Source organism: Anguilla rostrata, chromosome 6 (assembly GCF_018555375.3).
Source record: "Anguilla rostrata isolate EN2019 chromosome 6, ASM1855537v3, whole genome shotgun sequence".
Lineage (NCBI taxonomy): Eukaryota > Metazoa > Chordata > Actinopteri > Anguilliformes > Anguillidae > Anguilla > Anguilla rostrata.
In genome coordinates, this window is record NC_057938.1 from 23,732,871 (window position 1) to 23,753,593 (window position 20,723).

Here is a 20,723-nt window from a genome sequence, read left to right on the forward strand (position 1 = left end):
GATTAACTTATGCTGTTTCATAGATGTTTTTGTTTCTGCTAGTTTGTTTGTTTAAAGCAAATAGCCCATAAGTTAGTTTGCATCGATAAAGGAGTTCGTTTAAGGCTTTTGGGCAACGAAATGTTGGGAAGTAAGCTCCCACGTTTCAAAAACAACAGCTGTTAGACGGGAAACGGCAAAATAAGATTCCTCTGCTCATCTAATATGGTATTCTAGCAATAATACCAACGGGTACTTCATGAAACATAATGTAAATTGCCCTTCTCAGTGTTGTTTTCAAGGCCCTCTTTCCTGGGGTCCAGTTGGAATGTCTGGGAAGTATGATTTATAAATAGCATCATATGCTTTACTTTCCGCTCCAACAGTCCATGTTGCGCACTGTGGCTGTAGCAGTGTGGGGCTGGAAGTAGGATGGCGAAGATGGCTGCAGACCTAGGAGAGCTGCTGGTCCCTTACATGCCCACCATCAGAGTTCCCAGATCGGGAGACAGGGTTTTCAAGAGTGAATGTGCCTTTTCCTACGATTCTCCTGTAAGTCCTTTGCCGCGCGAGTCTCATGCCCATCAGTGACCTAACACGCATGATATAACAACCTTGAATAAATTTGAACTGAGGTATAAAACCGTTTTTATTGAATAATTTTAGGTTAATGGGCTGACTCAACTTTAATGTGTAAGCGCATGCTTATATCAACTTCTGAACTTCGGAAACGGACGTCGTCGTGGAATCTTACTTTGAAGTTGTCTTGCTTTTACTTCATGATCTATTTTATCAAAAAACATACAGTAGGGTGCCTAGTGTTAATGACAATATTTAACACGACGTGCTTGCAGAGGGATAGCTGTGTAATTCCATGACGAAAAAGCAAACGATGCACATGTAGCTCGGTCTATTTACACCTGCACTCAGTGTCAGTCGTAGGTGAAGTGTGCAATTCATTCGTGCTATTTGAATTTAAATTCGTACTAACAGTGCAGACTTATCTTTCAATTAATAGGGTAGGTCCTTTCATCATTCACTTCAATTGTAAAACGGACCGAAATGTATCTTTAATCAATTTGAAACAAATATAAAAGTGACTCAGCTATGTTAAACTCGTGTCAGACTGAGGACTGGCTATTTTTATCCCCTTGCTGGTAGGCTACAGCTCGTGTGTCGAACTAGCCTACTTGTTGGTTCCCAGATTTGATGACGGCTGCACCAAATCATGTTGAGGTGTTATTTTCTTTTCGTAATTGTGTTGAATGACTGCATCTGGGCATATGTGGATGGCCTTTAGGCTACTACACTTTATGTCGGCATATCTGCTACGTTGATACTGTTTCGTTGTTATGGGGTGTATTTTGTTCAGACACTAAAGAAACTAGGCTGTATGCTAACTCTTAAAAGTACACCTATTGGCATATTCATAACATAACATAATGACGAAAACAGGCCATTCAGCCCAACAATGCTCGCCATTTTCCTGACTGAATTGGTGCTGTGATTAGGCTACCTACAGACTACATTAGTCCAAAGATGTTTTCCAGATGAACTAATTTGAAACTTATTTTGGATAGCTATCCCTCTGTCTAGGGCAATTTTAAAATGAGTAGGCTACATTAAAATACTTAAAATACAATTATCTGTTCAAAAGGATCCTTTTGAGGCACAGCGAGTTCAAAATCTCGAGCAAAATAATGCATATGCATGCTTGATTAATGTCAAAGATTAAGTAGGTCTACGCGTTGAAAAGGTACCTTAGCATAGTTATAAAACGCAATTAAAATTTGTTTTATTTGTATTCTATTTTACAAAACGTTCATTTATGCAGAATAATTACATCGTTATTCAAGTTATAGCGACGTAATTTTACCCGTGTTAACCCTCATCTGCAGCAAAGGTGTAGCAGCCACGTGCTAACGACACTAGAGTGGTTTGGCCAAACAGGGTTTGGGTAAAATAATGGAAACTCGATGTGGAAAAGTACTTTCAATTTGAAGTAAACAGGCTAGTTGCAACAGTTTACTAAATCACAATTACAAAGGGAGCTTCACATGTGAGTAGCTGTCCATTAACTGTTTGTGTCAGCTTTAAAACAGGCCTGAAAATCGGCACTTCCAAAACAAAATGAGGGAACTGAATGAATTACAACGAGGCTAAATAGTCTATGTCCAAACTGAATGTGTATCAGTCGCAATAAATAAATACAATAAACATTTAAACAATCACTGTGACAAGGGGAACAGTGTTGAAAATTCAGTTGCAATGCAGCGGATGGAACATACTTTAATAAAACTGCTGCCTAAAAATGATCCCAGAATTGAATCAAGACCTGTGTCCCAGTCTCAGCAAACACTGCACATTATGAGCTTCATAAAGGTGGCATTTAAGCTCAGGCCACCATTTGGAAACCACTTGTAGCTAATGCTCAAAGGTACAATCTGGTGTTATCAGCACAAAACCTGGAGTCATGGGCAATGGATAAAAGTGATATGATTTTCTCAGATTGTGAGGACAGCAACTCCCAAGAACATTCTTGTGGTAAAAAAATGGTATTTGGATTATTATCATTTTTTTTGGCAAGCACTCCTATCCCAAGGAAAGCCAGATTGTTTGTGTCAGCATATCACTAATAAAGAAGTAATATGGGTTACATGACTTGATTTTTCCTACATTAGAATGAGTTTATGTTTGGAGAAAGCCGTAGGAAGCTTTGTCTTGAAAACTGTTAAACGTGGTGGACCTGTAATGGTATGGGTAGCTATCTCCTGGGAGTACTTTGATCATTATTCAACCATGCATGGGTATTCTGCAAATACAAAGTCAATTTAAAGTACCAGGTGACTTCTCAGGTGCAAACACTGTTCTCTCATGATGTCCCCATATTCCAAGATTATAACGCCCCATTGACATTGCTAAACAATTTTATGACTATCTTCATGAACACCAGGATAACATCAAACTACCATGGCCTCCACAATCAGCATATCTAAACATTATTGAACCTTTATGGGAAGATCTGGTAGAAGAATAGCCCCCCCCAACACCCCATTACATGCAGCTTATAACTTGTATGATAGAATTCCAAGAAGGATTGAAGCTGTTCTGAAGGTGAAGCGTAGCCTTACTCCTTATTAGTTACTTTATATTATGATATTGTTAAGTGTTTAAATTTTTTGTCCATCTCCTATATATTTAAATTTTGGTGCCAGGATGTGATTGGCAGGAGCATTTCTCTCTCCTCCTGATATCTGGTGTCTGTCCATTCAGTGCCTCAGGTGTTTCAGTGGCCTAGGAGAGGTGTAGGAACCTGGCCAGCATCAGCCCCACTCACAGACAAGGTAGCAGCTTTGCCTCTTTGCTAATAAGATCAGCTGATACCAGTTGCCTAATTGTTGGTTTCTATAAAAGGCCTAGAGCTCAGGTCTGGAGAGAGACCTTTTGCCCTACACAATGACAAGCCTTCTGGAATTTTTTATATCTGCTTCCTGATGCTGGTACCTTTTTTGTTTCGATGATCTTATTTTAGTGATTTAATTATTTTATTTAAAATAAATAGTGAATTGAAAGCAGTCACCCAGCTCTCTGCTTCTATCACTGTGACACAGTGACTACCCCCAGCCGTGTTCTACATGTAGTGGAGAATGCGGACATAATGTCCCCTGGAAAACAGAAAATATTTTTTATCTTACACTTTTTTGAGTATTTTCTATGTGTATTTTATTTTCTGTGAGAAGGACCATGTGTAAGCATTGTAACAAGTTAAAGGAAGGAGGAGGGCCATGACCCCAGCCATGGGTCCTCAGAGATTAACAAGCCTAGATTGAGTTAAAGTCCTTCTTATGGTGTGGGGAATATAGCCACCCCTGGCGCAGTGCCTATATCCCTCAGCATTGCCCTGCACCAGTTCCTGCTGAGGATGACTGAGGATGGAAGGCATGTGCGTGGACCAGGCTGTGTATCATTACCCACAAAGGCTCCCCACCCACAGCCATCTCATCTAGGCCCCTAGCATTCTCCAGCCCAAGTTCCCCAGGTCCTCAGCTCCTTACTGCCCAAAACCATGGGTTTTCCAGAGGGCCCACCACTGTGGGCCTGCCAGAGAGCCCTTTCTCTCGGATTACTGCAGGCTTCCCAGAGGGTCCTCCTCTACCCACCCATTAGGCCTTTCACAGGGTCCCATGCTGCCTGCTGCTGTGAATTTTCCAAATGGTCTCCTGCTGCCTTATTCCATTAGGCCAGCCCCAATGTCACAATTCCAACTGCCACTATGGGGCTTACTGAGGCTGGTGCCACCATATGCCCTCCAGAGGTGGCACTGCCCTATCCTGAGGGATGGCTAGTCGCTGCCATTCCACCACCCCCTCCCAAGGACCTGACAGAGGGTGCCACTCTTCCACCCATTCCCGGGGCCCTGCTGGAGGTCATCTCTCCAATCCCCTGTCCCTGGGCCCTAACAGAGGGTTCCTTGCTGCTGCAGACCTTCCGGAGGCTCCCTTGTTGCCTTCCATGGCAGACGTTCCGTAGGGCCCCTTGCTGTTTACCTCCATGGACCTTCTAGCAGTGGGCCCCTACCCCTGCCACTACAGGGCTCCTTCGGGTTGGTGTTCTTGCCTCCCATGAGGGTTTCTACTTGCCTGGCCTGGAGGGCCCTCCAAAGGGAACTGCTGTACACCAAAAGGATGATCCTTTAACACTGTGCCCAGGGGGTCTTACCAAGTCCACATCTGTACCTGCAACAGGGGTTAAACCCCTCAACGTCACACCCTAATGTGTTTCCAAAAGGGAGATCTGGCCTACCCACCATTTCCACCTAGCTCCGGGTTACAAGGGCTATTGGCGGTGTTTGATCCTGTGAGCTGTGGACTCCCTGGCTCTCCTCTTCATCACTTCCTCCCCTGGCTTGAAGCTAAGGGGCAGCTGTGTGGCACTAGGAAGGGTGTGGCAGGATCAGCTCTCTGCTTCCTGTGTATGGTGCGCTGGCCCTTCAGCACTTCAGGTGTTTTGGAGAGCTGTAGGACTCCTGGCAATATCAGCCACACTCACATGATAGCAGCCTTGGCTCATTGTTAAGCAGAGCAGCTGACACCAATTCCCAACTTGTTGGGCTCCATAAAAAGTCTAGCTTGAGACACCTTTTTCCCTATGTGGCAGCTGCAAGAGTTTTCTGCTTTGTTCATCTGGACCCTTTCCATTCTACTTTGTGATACTGGTGCCTTTTTGTTTCTGATATTATTTTTGCCTTTGCTTATTTGTATTTTATTTTAAATAGTGAGTAAATACCACTCTGCTAACTGATCCTGGTCAAAATCGGAATCCATCATTTTTATATCCACAATTATTGACACCCCTGTTTTTAATACTTTATGCACCCTCCCTTTATCAAGATAACATCTCCTAGTGTTTGAGGTGGGGGAACACACACACAGCAAGGTAGCTGAGAACGTTTCTCCATGCAGAATCTCCAGATTTTTCGAAGTCCTTGGACTTGGTGTGTAAACTCTCCTCTTCAGCCCACCCCGCACGTTTTCAGTGGGGTTCAGGCAAGGTGCCCAGGATGGCCATTGCAAAAGTTTGATTCTGTGGTCAGTTAGCTTTTTATTTATTTACTTACTTTTTGTGGATTTGGAGGAATGCTTTGGATCATTGCCCTTCTGGAACATCCAGCCATGACCCAGTTTAGCCTTCTGTCAGAAGCAGGTATATTTTGGTTTTGGTCTAACATTTAGTACCTGTTACGTGACTGAATACAATCTTAACAGGGTTCCCGGGGCCTTTGAAATTAAAATGCATAAAATACATTAGTAAATTTATAAATATATATATATATATTTGGGCTTTTTCAGCTTTATTGGACAGTACAGTGTAGAGAGACAGGAAGAACAGGGGAAGAGAGAGGGAGAGACGTGCGACAAAGGTCGCGCGGTCGGACTCGAGAAACTGACATCACGGCTCGTAATGAGCATGTTGACAGTGTTCTACAGGCTACGCCACGAGACACCCCAATAATAAATCTTAAAAGCAAGAATTTAATATACAAAAAAAAAATGTATATCTTCAAATACTTATATGAAAAACACATAATTCTGGACCCTACTCTGTATTTGATTTATATGTTCCATCAGATTTCATCTTTCCTTCAGAGGCTTCCAAAACACAAATCACTATGCATGCTTGTGTGATCATTTCCATTTTCTTTCTTTTCCCAGGAGTCTGAGGGTGGCCTGTATGTGTGTATGAGCACGTTCCTTGGCTTTGGAAGGGAACATGTGGAGAGACATTTCCGCAAAACTGGACAGAGTGTGTACATGCACTTGAAACGTACAGTTAAAGAGGTAGGGGCCCCACATTTTATTTTTCATTTTCTCTCTATTCTGGGCTTCTCAACTTTGAAAAACGTATAAAACTTGTTTTATGAACAGCTGACCAGCATGACCTTTCAAGTAATTGATTGCTGTGCTCAGTCTTGTCTATTGTCTTGGAAAAAATATAACCAGCATCTTCAAACTGGTATGTCTTGTTAAGGCAGTTGTTCATTCTTTGGCAATGTGCCCTAGGAAAGTCTCACAGAGTGACACATAATTGACCTAAGCATATCCTGAGGAGGGGTGATTTCACTTGGTGGGGTATTTTTAGAAGAGACCAGGATTATGTCTATAGTGAAAAATTTTCAAGAATAGTAACCATTTTATTTTGGGTATGCCATTTTCAGGCTTGTGTTAAAAAGGGGGCAATACAGAAGGGTTTAAAACGTTACTTTTAAAATGTTTTTCGCAATAAATTTTATGTAGGCTAGTAATGAATAAGAGGGCAAGAAATTCAGATATTTCAGGTGGGAATTTCAGATTGATATTTCTGAGTAAAAGCTTTATTTGCTAGATATACAGCAAATATATTGGGACAATGGCACAATTTATGTTTTGGCTCTATACTCTAGAACATTTAGATTTGAAATAAAACAATGAATATGCGGTTAAAGTACAGACTGCCAGCTTTAATCTGTGGGTATTTACATCCATATGAGATGATCTGTGTATGAATTATAACCCTTTTAAATGTAGTCACCCCATTTTAGGTGAAAAATCATGGGACAATTGACTGCTTAGTTGTTTTCTGGCCAACTGTACGTCATTGCCTTTTCATCGTTAGCTCATGCCAAGAAAACTAACAAAAGGTATTCATTCTAAGTGTGTAATTTGCATTTCAAGTCTGTTGCTGCTGCCTCTCAAAATGAGGACCAAAAAGTGTCAATGCCAGTAAAGCAGGCATTGACCTGAAAAAGTAGCATTGGCTAATTCGGCACTCATTGTTTAAGTAAATTCATGGAGCCTATGAATCTCTAGTGAGAATATTGGTTGAGACAATGAACCTACGTTCCTATTAAAGTTTATGTCTGTGTGCAATAGGCCTAATAGTAAGTTAGCTAACATGTATTGAACGAGTTTCCAATTAGTTATATTGTATTTTAGCTGTTTCATTCGGAAGTATAATCCGTTTTGTCAGTCAGATGTTATCGATCGGGAGACGGGCAGGGGGCGGGGGCGGGGGTTTAGGGTTAGGGTTAGATGGGGCAAGATGGTGACAGGGCAAAAGGACTAGTTTTCTGAAATACTGTAATGTTGCTCTGGTGGGTTCACAGAGACAGTACAGGAGGATGTTGTCAGAGAAGAAGGAACAAGTGAGGAAGGAAGGAAGGAGGATGGAATAGTCATGTAAAATTTCATGATTATTTCTTACCATGAAAGACCAAAATAAACTGAAATGTGTGCTATAGACAGTCAAAACGGTAAACAAATTTGCCCTGCTTCTTACAACAAATGTTATCCTTGAATTGCATGGTCAAACAATCTAAATTGGGTATAACATCATTTCACTGAGTCTGATTTTAAAAGGCAACACAGCCAAGGGAGTTACAGAGTCCCTTAGTTATTTTGACAAGTCACAATGATTTTTAATCAGTTTTTCTTTAAATACTGTATAATGTACTGACATTTAATTAAATTAATAATTGAACCATTGGACTCAATATCTAGACTAGCCTTCATATTAAAATACATAGATTTCTCAGGTTAATATGGTCGGAATGTTCCTTTATTGCAGGATAGATAGTACAGAGCGGGCTCATAATTACCAGTAGGCTACCTATATTCTTGTTAATTCTATACTTAGTGTACTATTATTGAACCACTAATTGCTAAGGCTACCATCATATAGTTAACAGCTGAATGTTTTTAAATCTGAAAAAAAAGCTTGGCAATAAAGTATATATACAAATTAGTAGAAGTCCTGAAATAAGTATTTTTATAGATTTACTGTGGACATAAAATCAAATTAAGTAGCAGCAAAATTTTGGTCATTTGACCTTCCACCAGCTGCATAAGATAAGGACTGATATTCTCAATGTTATAAACAGTAGTTAGACTGCCTGACACATGAGTAGTTCTTAAGTAGCAATTTATGTGTCAACCTGAAAAAAATTCAGGATCAATGAGTAACATGTTTTGTATTTCTAAACTTAAGTAGATAATAACATAATTGACAAATGACAGTTATTGTTTAAATCTCTGACATCTGCAACAATAGAAAAGGAAAAGGTAAAATAGATCCAGATGAATCATCTAGAATATTCCAAAATGACATGAAACTTAATTGAACCAATTACATAATTATTAGCTCCATTCTTTCATCTTTCATCAAAATAGCAACTCAAATCATTATCCTCATTGAGACCATTATGGCCTTACAAATTTAATGCATGTATTCAAAACATCTCCCCCAATAAGAGCGAAGTTTGTCGGTCACCACCCCTTGCTGAGCTGTGAACTTCTTCAGTTACCATACATCTCAATATGGCAACAGTATGATTAGCTTGAAGAAAATGTTTGGCTATTGGTTATGTAATATCTGTCCATCTTATAGGATTCTTATGTTCTGAGATTTGTGTTTTGATTTGTCTAGTGGTTTCTCAAATATGAATTAATCATTTTATCATGTTATTACAGTGTACACATTTTACACAAATCCTCTTATCCCCAATTAATCTTGTCAGTTAATCAAATAATTTTGCTTTCACGTTTAGTTCAGAAGGAGGAAGTATATCACCAAGATTTTTACTTTGCATTGACGCTGCAATTCAAGAGTAACCTTTTTACAATTTTCATTCACGATTTTACAATTTGCAAATTGTACCCTGTCTATATTATTTAAAAGTCTGTTCACAATTGATGGGGCAAATATACAGTAAGTTTCCAGCTATGGGTAGTAAATATGACATGTGGAAGTTGTAATCTATATAATTTAACTTCTGTGTCTAACAAGGTATAGAAAATTGTTAGGTGGTATAAGTCCAGTAGATCCCAGTGTTTTTAGAAGTTAGCATATTTCTATTACTGTGGCAAGTCTAATGGATTGTACCCCACTCTTGACCACCGTAAGAAATGACTGATACAAAGAAATGGGATAATTACAACAATATTCAGTCAACCTGCTGCAATAAGAAAAAGCAAGGTTGAAGTCAATTCAATTTATATTCATTGGATAATTCCAGTTCAAATCTTGAGAATCATGGAATTCATAAATTTGAATGAGAATGAGTCTTGTAATTCCACTTGTTCAATTGAAATTCATTCATGTCTGGTGCCCACATACTGTACTTTTGGCCTTGTAGTGTATCTCAGAATTGAGGATAATAAATTCTGAAAATAAGGAAGTGTGGATTAGGGCCATTTAATTCTGTCAAATGAGGTAATAAACTGAAATACAATTAAGAAATTAAAAAATGACCATCACGTTCTAATATTATTATTATTTTTTAAATTAATTCAACTTCATTTCCTGAATTTACTGTATTTAAATGGAATTGACACCACCTCTGAAGTTAATTAAGGCAATATGAGTTGATTTAAGAAAATAATTGAATTGAAGGAATTTGTGTAGGAAGAATATTGAATTTTGAATTGATCTGAGATTAATTGAATTGAGAATGAATTCAGTGAATTGTTTTGGGAAATGAATTGATATCATTTGAAGGGATAAGTGTTTGAACTGGAATTGAATTACTAGAATTCACCCTAATAAATACTGTGTTGCAATGAATATATCCACTGCTCAGTTTTGAGAACTAGCTTGTGCTGTAAATGCACAAGCCGAATCTGAGAAAAATACTGCTGTATGTGAAATGGAGGACCACCTGGGAAGAGCTACCATGGAGAGATGCGTCAATCAAGAGCCGTGTAGAGCAGCTAAATAAGAAGTATCCCCAGAAGGAGCTCTCGAGCCTTGCACTGCTTTGATGGAATGATGCAGTACAGTTTTGATTTTGCTCAGCAACTGAATTTTCCCTCTGATCCCCTAAGGTCTGGTCCCATTTATTTTAAATGTTCTCAGAAATGTACACTCTTGTGGATAGCATGCGAGACTTTCCCAAAACAGATACATTTTCTTACTGATGAGATCTGTCAAACAGAGAAAGAAGCAAATGTGTTTTTGTTTTGTGTTATCCAAGCTTCACCTTTTTTTCACCGTAGCATTTGTATTTACATTAACACTTATGAGAACTTTGCTTGATGTGGCTCTTCATAAGGTGAATTGGGATTGAATGGTACATGCATCACAATGTTCATATGCCTGACTCATTATACTAAGCTCAGCTGTGATTGGTGCCTTGGCCTGGTAAAAAGACTATTTTGAAAAACTAGGATAAACTGTAGGCCTATCAATCATTAACATTGCTGATTTAGTTGTCTTATGTTATTGTAGATCAAATGCAAAGAGAGAGAGAAAATGGAGAGTTTGTTGTTCCAACTTTTGTCTGGTTGAATTTTCTCAGCGCCAAATGGGGAACCTGATGGAAAATTGCCATTTTGAATTGAAGAAGGGAGTAAAGGGAAAACCTAAAGGATTTGAAGGAATTTGAATAATTCTGTATGGAGGAATGTTCAAAGATCCGCCAATATGTCCTCCAATCTTAAATCCAAATCCTAAAAAGCTTAAATAAACTTCAATAGTGTTATCCTTGTGGATATCCATGTGAATGTAGGGTGCACATAGTACTGAAGATGAGTGTTTGAGTATTTGTGACAGACATTTATTTTGGAAATAAATGCAGAGTTTTAGTGTCATTTTTGGTTTCAGTTGACTCATAAAATCAATTAAAGAATAGCTTGGTACTATTATTTGTACTATTAGCACTATTTGTGCTATTTTTTGTCTTTCATTTATCTTTGGGGTGAATAGCTTTGGTGGGCTCTCTTATGTTTCATATGGCTGGGTTATATTTTTTTGCTGAATTTTGATGACTGAAAATGAAGGATGTTTGAAACAGGTGTGCTATTTGTTAGGAAGCAGGATATATAATCTGCAGGCATCTATGTTGCAATCACTGAAAGGACAAATGTATTTTTGTCCTCCAGCAAGGCTCTAGTCTTACAGTGAAATATCCCCCATTGTATATACAATGAAACTCCAGAAACTTTGTGCTGTGTATTGCACTGTTGTTCTCAACTTCTCATCATCTCCTCTCGTGTTCGCTGTTTGTGTTTTATCACAGAAAGCAACGGGAGCTGCAGGGGGTGCTGTGGCCAGGAGAAGAAATGGGAAGGTTTTCTTAGGTAAGATCATATCAAGAATTATGCCTTCAAGTTTTCCTTTTTCTGTGATTACAGGGGACAGTAAAAAGGTATGCTGGGATGCATTTGTGCAGTTTCTGATAATAATAATTTCATTGGAACGGTCCTTGGTGCCTGTTATGTTTCTTTATAGCCCAAACAAGGTCTCTATCTAACACAACCCCTATCAGCTTACACAGCATTCGTTCAGTGGTAACAAAATTTAGTGAAAATTGCAAAAGACACAAAATGCTGATGCATATATTCCACGTTTTCTTTTCTTTTTTACATTTTATGGGATCATGGAAGGGAGATTTAGAGGCGTGTTGTCCACCCCCTTTAATACTTTGATTGTAAATCTTAATTTGAATAAAAAAAGAACATTTGCTTTTATTTCAAGTAGTTTAGTACAGAAGCAATTCTAGTTCTATTTAAGAGACCAAGGGCCTCATTTATAGAATGCTCTTACGATCAAATTGTGTCTTAAATAGTGGCTTACGCAGATAACCATGACTAAATAGTTATTTATAAAATCCTAGTTTGACATGGATATGATCGTGAAGTTTATATTTGACATATTTTAAGCACCTGCTGGTTTTGTGGACGTACTGCACGTTTGATGGCTGCTTGCAAATCCCTGTGGTGGACAGTGTTCGTGCTCGTGAAGAGTGCAAGAAATGTTGAAATGTAACCTTTAGAGGAAAATGGCTGTTATCGTCTGCATTCACAAGATGGAGTAATTGAGTTCAAATTGTTCAAGTTCATTTTAGATTTATAAATCACAGGTGCGTAAGGCTCTTTAAACCAACGTAAACAACTTATTTTCGGTCTAAGTTATTTTTATAAATCCAGCTTAAGTACAACTTTGCAAAATGACCTTAAGATAACATTAAAGTTTAAACCCCAGAACATTTGTATATTTGAAGTCCCAGAAGTTCAGCATGTTGCACCCATTGTTTATTCCTCTTTCTGTGGGATCTGTTGGCTCATTGCCACCCACCCTCACCTGGAAATAGGCTGATGTTCTTAGACAACAGCAATCTTGGTGTCACAGCACTGTTTGTACACAACAGGTGGACACTGGTCACATGGTAACCGCACTCTGTGGCCTGGCTCCCTGTTGCCATAGCGGTTTCCCAGGCCGAGTGGTCACCGTCCTGCCCCTGCCCTGCTAAATTTAGCCCATTTATTTGTATATTGAGTTCTAAATCCAAAGTACCACATGCTCCAGCCATGCTTTCTCCTCTACCGCCCCGGGTTAGCTTACAGTTGGTTAGCCTGTCGCCTCACTTCTGTCAGCTGCCCTGTTCAATCAACAGCCCCACCCCTCCCCCCTCCCCCAGACTGACACACATCTGCTGCTGGTGGGATGACATGTGAGGGCAGACCAGATGGAATTCACCTTTGCTGATGGCGGCTTGCTTGCTATCCCACCCCAGTAAACTAGGAGAAGTGGGGCTTCAGTATCAAGGCAGCTTGCATGCCACTCCATCACACACGTCTGGCCAATGACTTTGCCAGCCCAATGGAGACGGTAACGCAGCACTAAGCCATCAGGACTTGTTGATCCTAGAGGGTCTCTCATGATGGCAGCACCCTCTGCACACAATTCCATGGCTCAGTTCCCACCCGTTTATTATGTTGGTGGCGTCCAAGGCTGAATGCTTCTGACAACTTAACATTTTGGCCAGGGTATAACGTTCCTTTGGTGTCATGGAAATGTTGAGCTTCATTTTGTTTTACTAAACAAATATGTGCACCATTAGGGTAAAAGCATTAAAAAATGTGATCAGATTATTTGCCTGAATTCCCGCTTTTTTTGAGGTCCTTGAAGCTCATTAAAATAGTTTTGCAATTGACAGGTTTTCTTCTACTGTTATTTAATACTTGTTTTGAGTGTCACTCCTGGCACATTACTGGTCAGTAATTTAATTGTGATGTGACTTCTGTTTGTAAGTGGTTTTATTTACATTTTTAAATGGTGTGAAATTCAAAGACCAAATTAAAGACTAATTAATAACAGGTATGACTAGAAGTGAAAAATTAATTAAAATCATGTTATCCCTGCTCGTGTTGTTTTTTTGGCAGTTAAAATTGTAGAGAGAGAGAGAGAGAGAGAGAGAGAGAGAGAGCGCATATATAGGAAGATGGTGACAGGGCAAAAGGAGCAGGTATCAGGGAGTGTGTGTGTGTTTGTGTGTAGAAAGGTAATATGAAAAAATATATATGACAGTAAACTAGGGCTGTCAAAAAATATTCGAGGTTCGAAAACCTTTCCCAATTTTTTTTTTTTTTTTAAAGTTCGAACCTAAATTTGAGCATTCGAATATTAGTTAGATCCCGCGTTTCTGATTCCGCGTTTTGTAATTAACATAAATATACAGGCTTTAATTTCATGCTGCGAATCATGTTCATGCAGGCAAAGTTCATTTCCTGTGCTAACGTTACTGGTCAGCTAACAATTTAGGCTAAATAATGTTCCCATGGCAGGCTGTTGTCTTTCTGTTCTGAAGATTTTGATAAAATTGGATGATAAAAGAAGCTAAACAAACTAAACCGAGTAAGTAACTTATGTTGTTTTAGGCTACAGGTATTAGCCGTTTGAATAGTTTTTGTGTTAAACAGGGATTTCCTATAAACAATCATTTCCCTATTATTGTGAATAATAAATGCCGAGTTGTGGCAAATTACATCCACGAGAAAGTGCTTCATTTGCACATTCATTTGCGCATTAGGCTATAGAAACTGCAGGGGGCTCATCATGCGTGCATACGTCAAGTGAAGTCCTGACGTAGAGTCACATCCATTTCCACGGTCAAATCGAGTCATGTTGAAATTTTATAAATCACTACTTTGACGTGATTTTCTACGTACGCGCCACACAGTTGATCTAAAATACGTTTTATAAATGAGGCCCCAGATGTAGTAACCTAGTTTGACATTTCACCGATATCCTCTATTCTACTGCCCGCAGGTGGAAAATAATGCGAAGGCCAGTTTAGAGGGAGCGTCACGTGCATATTGCGCCCGACTATAAGCAGCTTATTTTTGTTAATTATAGGCAAATGATATTCCAATATATTTGAACGCTAACTAATTACAAAAGCTAATATTCAAACGCAATTTCATGGCAGTTTTGACAGCCTTACAGTAAACTTGCAAATGTTGATATCATGAACCAGAGCTGGGTCAAATACGTATTTGTTTTGGATTCAAATACTTTTCTACGCTTTACTGATCTTGTCTGATGTATTGGAACCAATTAAATACTCTCAAAAAGTGCCAACCCTGCCTTCTGGTCATATTGGCAGGCTCAGTTACACCAGGAAAGATCAGTAGAACACAGAAAGGTATTTGAATCCAAAACAAATACGTATTTGACCCAGGTCTGTTATGGACATATTGCTTTCTTACATTCACAATTTTTTTTTTCAAATTGTTCTGCACATACTGTTTATATTTACAAGTTTGATTTACCTGTACACATTGTTACTTGTGCATAAATTCTGAATTTGCTCTGTATGCATCATGTACAGTGCATTTAAAGGTTCAGCACCAGGGACTGCCTCCCTCAGAAGGTTTGAAATACACCCATGACCAAGTAATTGGTACTGAACCATATTTCCCAAGCCCCTGTTTGATTTCTGTATTGGAGCCTGTAACAGTGTTTTAGTAATGAAATGTCTGCCTTCTTCTTTTGAATATGTAGAGCTTAACCGTGATTTTAACGGAGATGATTATGAATGTGAAGATGAGGCCAAACTTGTCATATTCCCAGAGCACCATGAGATCCCCTTACCAAATATTGAGGAGTTGCCTGCACTGGTCAGTGAGTGTGCTGATGTTTCACGTTCATCATGCATGCTGCTCATTTGTTTGTGGGAATGTCTGTCTTGTGCAGTGCGGCATAGAAGCAGTAGTTACTTAAAAAATAATTTTTCTGTGATTGTTGCAGTGATTGACTTTTACATTTGCTGATACAGTGACACCTGTTTATAAGAGTAGCATCCATTCTGGAACACTAGTATATTCATAGAGGTGGACTGAATTCAGATGGATGGAAAGAGACTGAGCCAGCGCCAACTGCAAGAGCCAGCAGCTGCAAGTTGGAAAATATTTGGCTATAATATTACCTGGGGAGGGGTCTCTGTCAGCAGGATGTCCACGTCTCATTACAGAGTGATCACCGGAGTACTCATCACATACTCTGTGGAGCCCACTGTGTGCCTGTACAGGTCTCACACGAAGTGTCCTCCAGCTGTCTGTTATGTTTCTCTTAAGTGTGAGGGCTTAACTCAGTGGTGTCAAACTCGTTGCCACGGAGGGCCGTGTGTATGCAGGTTTTCATTCCAACCAATTAATGCTGCCTTAATTGAGTCCAATTACTCATTCAGCCATATGCGTTTAACTGCATTGAAGCACAGAATATAAGAAAATTTTTATTTAGACAATGCGGGTCACCATAGACATCGGGTCACCATTGTGCACAAACCTGCATCCCTAATTCAGCAAATAATTTAACTAATTATATAATCAAGGCTGGAATGAAAACCTGCATACACACGGCCCTCCATGGCAACGAGTTTGACACCACTGGCTTAACTGGTCGGCTGCATGTGTAAAAAAGCAGTGCCTTGACATCATGTGTTTTGGACATGATCTGTCTGAATTCTGTCAAATTGACCGAGGAGGTTGGAGTGATGAGCAAATTCGACATTCCATATTAGGGGTAATAGGGATAAAAATGTGCATATAAAGCATAGATAGCATTGCCCATTAGAAAGTACTTCTATATGTTTACAGTGTAGCATAAAATTACAAAATTCAAACTACAGCTTATATCAAATATGATGCATAAAAAGAATGTACCGGATTTGTAACCCTACTTCACAGAATTTACGCACTTGTTACATAGAAACTAACAAACTAAAACTGTTCCAGTTATCTTACAAAACCATTGTAGGTAGTGTTTGTGTTGTGTGTTGTGAGGAAATAAATATTTTCAGTTTTATTTTTATAGTATCCAGTATCCCAGTTTTAGTGTCTCATTTAGTAGACCCACTGACATTGTTATGGACATACCGAAAAGGCCATAGCAGTGAAAATTTAAATTATTGTAACTGCACCAACTGCATAAAGGACTCATTGAGTTCACTGAAGCTGAAGCTGCACAGACTGTGGTACTCGCTAACTTTGATTAACTAGAAGTGGGCTTGCCAGTTGGCAGAAAGAGCTTGTTTTCCAACCATCACGAGTGCCCTGTTTATGCCCTGTTTGGCCTCTGTATGTGTTATCAGAAGTACTGCACTTGGTCTGTCAGACAACCAAGCGTGCTAGAAACAGGGTAGGTGACAGAAAGACCGTTCTAACATGTTTCTTGTCACCCCCTGCCCCCCTCAGGTGACAATAGCATGTGATGCCGTGCTCAATGCAGCATCTCCGTACAAAAAACAGGAGACCCTTGCCTGGGAAGACGAGATTCAGGTGTCACGACATGCCAGGAGTCTCCGACAGGAGGGTAATGGGGTGCAGATCCCTCCCAGGTAAAACAAATTGGTGCAGCTCACTCATAGTGCATATTTGTAGATCTGGAAATATAGATCCCTTCTATGTAATGCCAAATAGATGTAATGTAACCCAACATTTGCTCATCATTGCAATGGAAATTTATACCCTACTAAGCTATAGATCTAGTTTTAGACATATTTAATATAAATGAAACATAAAATTCTAGTGTTTTAATCTGAAAGGGTACCAAAAGCGTGAAAATAATTGACATCACAGCAGCGCCTGTGTCCAGGGAAGCACTGGGCATGACGGTTGTTTCACTGAAGAGTAAACTCGAAAGCTCATCCTGTCATAATGTAGAATGTTGATTGGCTGTTCTATAGTGTTGCAAAGTAAGATTTTGTTTCGATGCTCACACTGCTCAGTGGCTGGAAGTGTTCCAAATGTGAGATGAGAGAGAACCTGTGGTTGAACCTGACGGACGGTGAAGTGCATTGTGGGAAGTGGTTCTGTGATGGTACTGGAGGCAATGGGCATGCACTGGAGCACTACCGGGAAACAAACTTCCCACTGGCAGTCAGACTGGACTCCATCACTGCAGATGGGGCTGGTCAGTATTCCGATTCACACAGTTGTAACAATTAAAGCTATAATAAGTGGTTAACACAGAAATACTTCAGTGTTAACCACTTATTAAAGACAATGACTTTATTTGTGTACTACATAAAAATGCACCTATATGTAGAAATGATACTATATATATATATATATATATATATATATATTCCATTCCTAAACCTTTGTCTATACTTTTCATCCTCAAAATATTTCATGTTTTCCACAAACCGGTACTTCTTTCTGCTCCACGTTGCACAGATTCCTGTATTATTGTTCCAGTTGCTCAGTGCTTTAGTCTCAAGTAACATAATTCTTGTACTTCTCTTTTCAGATGTATATTCATTTGATGAAGAGGAAGCAGTGTTGGACCCATATTTAGCAAATCACTTAGCACACTTTGGAATAGATATATTGCAGGTTCAAAAGGTGAATTTTATTTAAATCTTTCATAAAGACTGCGCTATGGTAAAATAACCCAGAGAAAGCCTTAACAAAATCTTTTCAAGAATTGAGAATTCAAAAGCAGATTGTGTCTTACTTTCTACAATATCTTTGCTTTGGAAATCCACCTTGATTGCCTTGGATCGCAAAAATACCAGCAGGCTTCTGATAATAATTGTCATAATTACATGTACGTTAATAATCCAGGGCCACATTTTGAAATGAAGACCTATTTCTTGTGGTTTTACATTGGTATTTCAGCTATGAGACAAAATATACAAAATATACATTTCATATACAAAACAAAATGAAAACGTTGCTATTCTGGTTTGTCAATGACACACGTAGGTTCACTAAATTAGCTAAAGGATGGCTACAGAGCCAAAGCCTCTTAGTATATTTCATTTATTATCCTTCAGGGGTTGCTATAGGTACTCGCAAGGCACAGTCAAGTAACAAATTGTACAGATGAGCGGATATTGTGGCCTTTCTAAAAGCAATTAGTTGAGCCAACATAAAGTAAAAGCAGGAAAGTGAACATGGTTGGAACATCAAACGCACACACTACGAAAAGCATGTCTTTTATTAACAATAAAGCATGCATAGGATATAACGATTGACTGCCAATTAAAAACAATCATGAATTAAGGTCTACACTTAGAGGGGGAATCATCTGTCAACGGGAAAACACTGCCTTCAGCAGAACTGATAATTGCATTTTATTCAGATTTCTTTTCCTTTCTGATGTTGACCAATAATATTCAGACATTTTTTCATTCATTGTCCTGGAAATCTGGTGTTACCAATGAAAATTACATTGCTGCTGAGCCTCACACACATGCACGCACACACAGGCACACACGTACACATGCACACACACAAACACACAAATTAGATGTTGATAAAACATGTTGAATCCAATTAAAGGTAGGTCTTCTGTCTGCATCAGAGGTTAGCAATGGGTTATTAAGATTGTTGTTATCATATCTTCAGTTTAGAAACAATTGTGTTTTATTTGAACTATTGTAAAGGTATTTTTCTGGGAATTATTTTTGTTGCTCAAAGCTATTCATTTGAAATTGCCAGTAAAATTATAGTTGTGTCATATATAATGGCTAATCATTTAGAACATCAGGGTTAGTACTATTTGTAAAACACAGCTTTAAAAATAGATCATTTATTATGATATTTCAGCATTCATGATATGTCAGTGTTAAATCACAAGTTTGATGCTTTGAAAGCACGGCCATTGCCCTGCCAATGTACATTTTCTCCAACATCCTGCCTAAACCATGCCCACTTCAATTTTTTTTTACCCCAATACATATCGATGCATTTTGTTGGTTACAGTTGCATACACCGACTGATACAGGAACAGGTCCTCCATTTCAAATTCGTAGTGAAATCCACACAAATTCTATAAATGAGCCCCTGGTGAGGAAATGTTGTATTTTGTAAATGAGAGGCATGTTGGTACAGATGCAGAATGGGCACACGGACAAAGAGATGCGACTGCGCGCCAGGGAGTGGGAGGTGATCCAGGAGTCCGGCCACAAGCTGAAGCCCGTGTATGGCTCCGGCTACACCGGCGTTAAGAACCTGGGAAACAGCTGCTACCTGGGAACCATCATGCAGGTCCTCTTCAGTATCCCACAATTCCAGAGGACGTGAGTATGCGCGTGTCCATGTGCCCTCTGATCGCACTAAAGCACGAAGCGGCGATTTAACTGGCCCAAACTCTGCTCTGTGTATCCTGAATCCAGTCACTGGGCTCTGTTATGAGCATATATGCAAAATTGTTTTGAACTTTTAATTACAATTGCAAGTGTAGGTTTATCCCTTGTCCTCAATGACCCCTGTGCATGCACCCTGAAACGCTTTCAGCCAGCTGCTGTTTTTTTCCCACAATCCATCAGAGGACAACACTGCTGAGTGCTGACACAGCATGTGCAGGCAGACTGTAGGTACTTGATCATCAGAGGATTCTTTCAGAATAAAGACAGGGAATACCCTAGCAACCATTGTGCATTGTGCAGTGGCTTTCCTCCTATTTTATTTCAATTTCTAAGCCCTATGTAGTCTGTGTGCTTTTAATGTAGCTAACCGCATTTTCCCATGCATGTTATGCTCATTTGTTGCTCTAGTGATATCATATGTGTCGAAAAATATAAACATTAAACAGAACATGTGAACTGGGATGGAATGAAAGAAGTCCCCGTATAGAAGTTTATGCATGAAATATATGGAAATACATATTAAATATGTAGGAATACATTGATATAAAAATATTTTAAAACTGTCGGGGGGATTCCAGGTGTTTTCATTTTGTGCTCATACATTTATGCCAAATGGATGAACAAGCACACATTCATATATGCATTTAATCTTAAATGTTTTTTTTTTTTTCTAGGCTCAAAGCCCTTTTTAACTTGCTTCTGTGAATTTGCTATTTTATTCCTTTGTTCACAGCTATGTGGGGAATCTTCAGAGGATTTTTGATTACTCGCCCCTTGATCCCACAAAGGACTTTAGCACACAGATGTAAGTTCTTGCAAACCTGATAACCAA

The 20,723-nt window shown here is 39.2% G+C and overlaps 1 protein-coding gene across 2 annotated transcripts in view; it reads left to right on the top strand.

Annotated features, from left to right (window-relative positions):
• The first annotated feature begins 347 nt into the window (after window positions 1-347).
• LOC135256869 (ubiquitin carboxyl-terminal hydrolase 13-like) overlaps window positions 348-20,723 on the top strand; it is a 41,186-nt gene continuing 20,810 nt past the window's right edge. For both annotated transcript variants that reach the window (XM_064339106.1, XM_064339107.1), the window contains exons 1-9: window positions 348-531; window positions 6,192-6,317; window positions 11,531-11,591; window positions 15,298-15,413; window positions 16,989-17,131; window positions 17,522-17,706; window positions 18,046-18,140; window positions 19,635-19,822; window positions 20,625-20,696. In XM_064339106.1, the coding sequence (XP_064195176.1) occupies window positions 412-531; window positions 6,192-6,317; window positions 11,531-11,591; window positions 15,298-15,413; window positions 16,989-17,131; window positions 17,522-17,706; window positions 18,046-18,140; window positions 19,635-19,822; window positions 20,625-20,696 (1,106 nt within the window). In that variant the 5' untranslated portion in view covers window positions 348-411. The remainder of the gene's footprint in view (window positions 532-6,191; window positions 6,318-11,530; window positions 11,592-15,297; window positions 15,414-16,988; window positions 17,132-17,521; window positions 17,707-18,045; window positions 18,141-19,634; window positions 19,823-20,624; window positions 20,697-20,723) is intronic.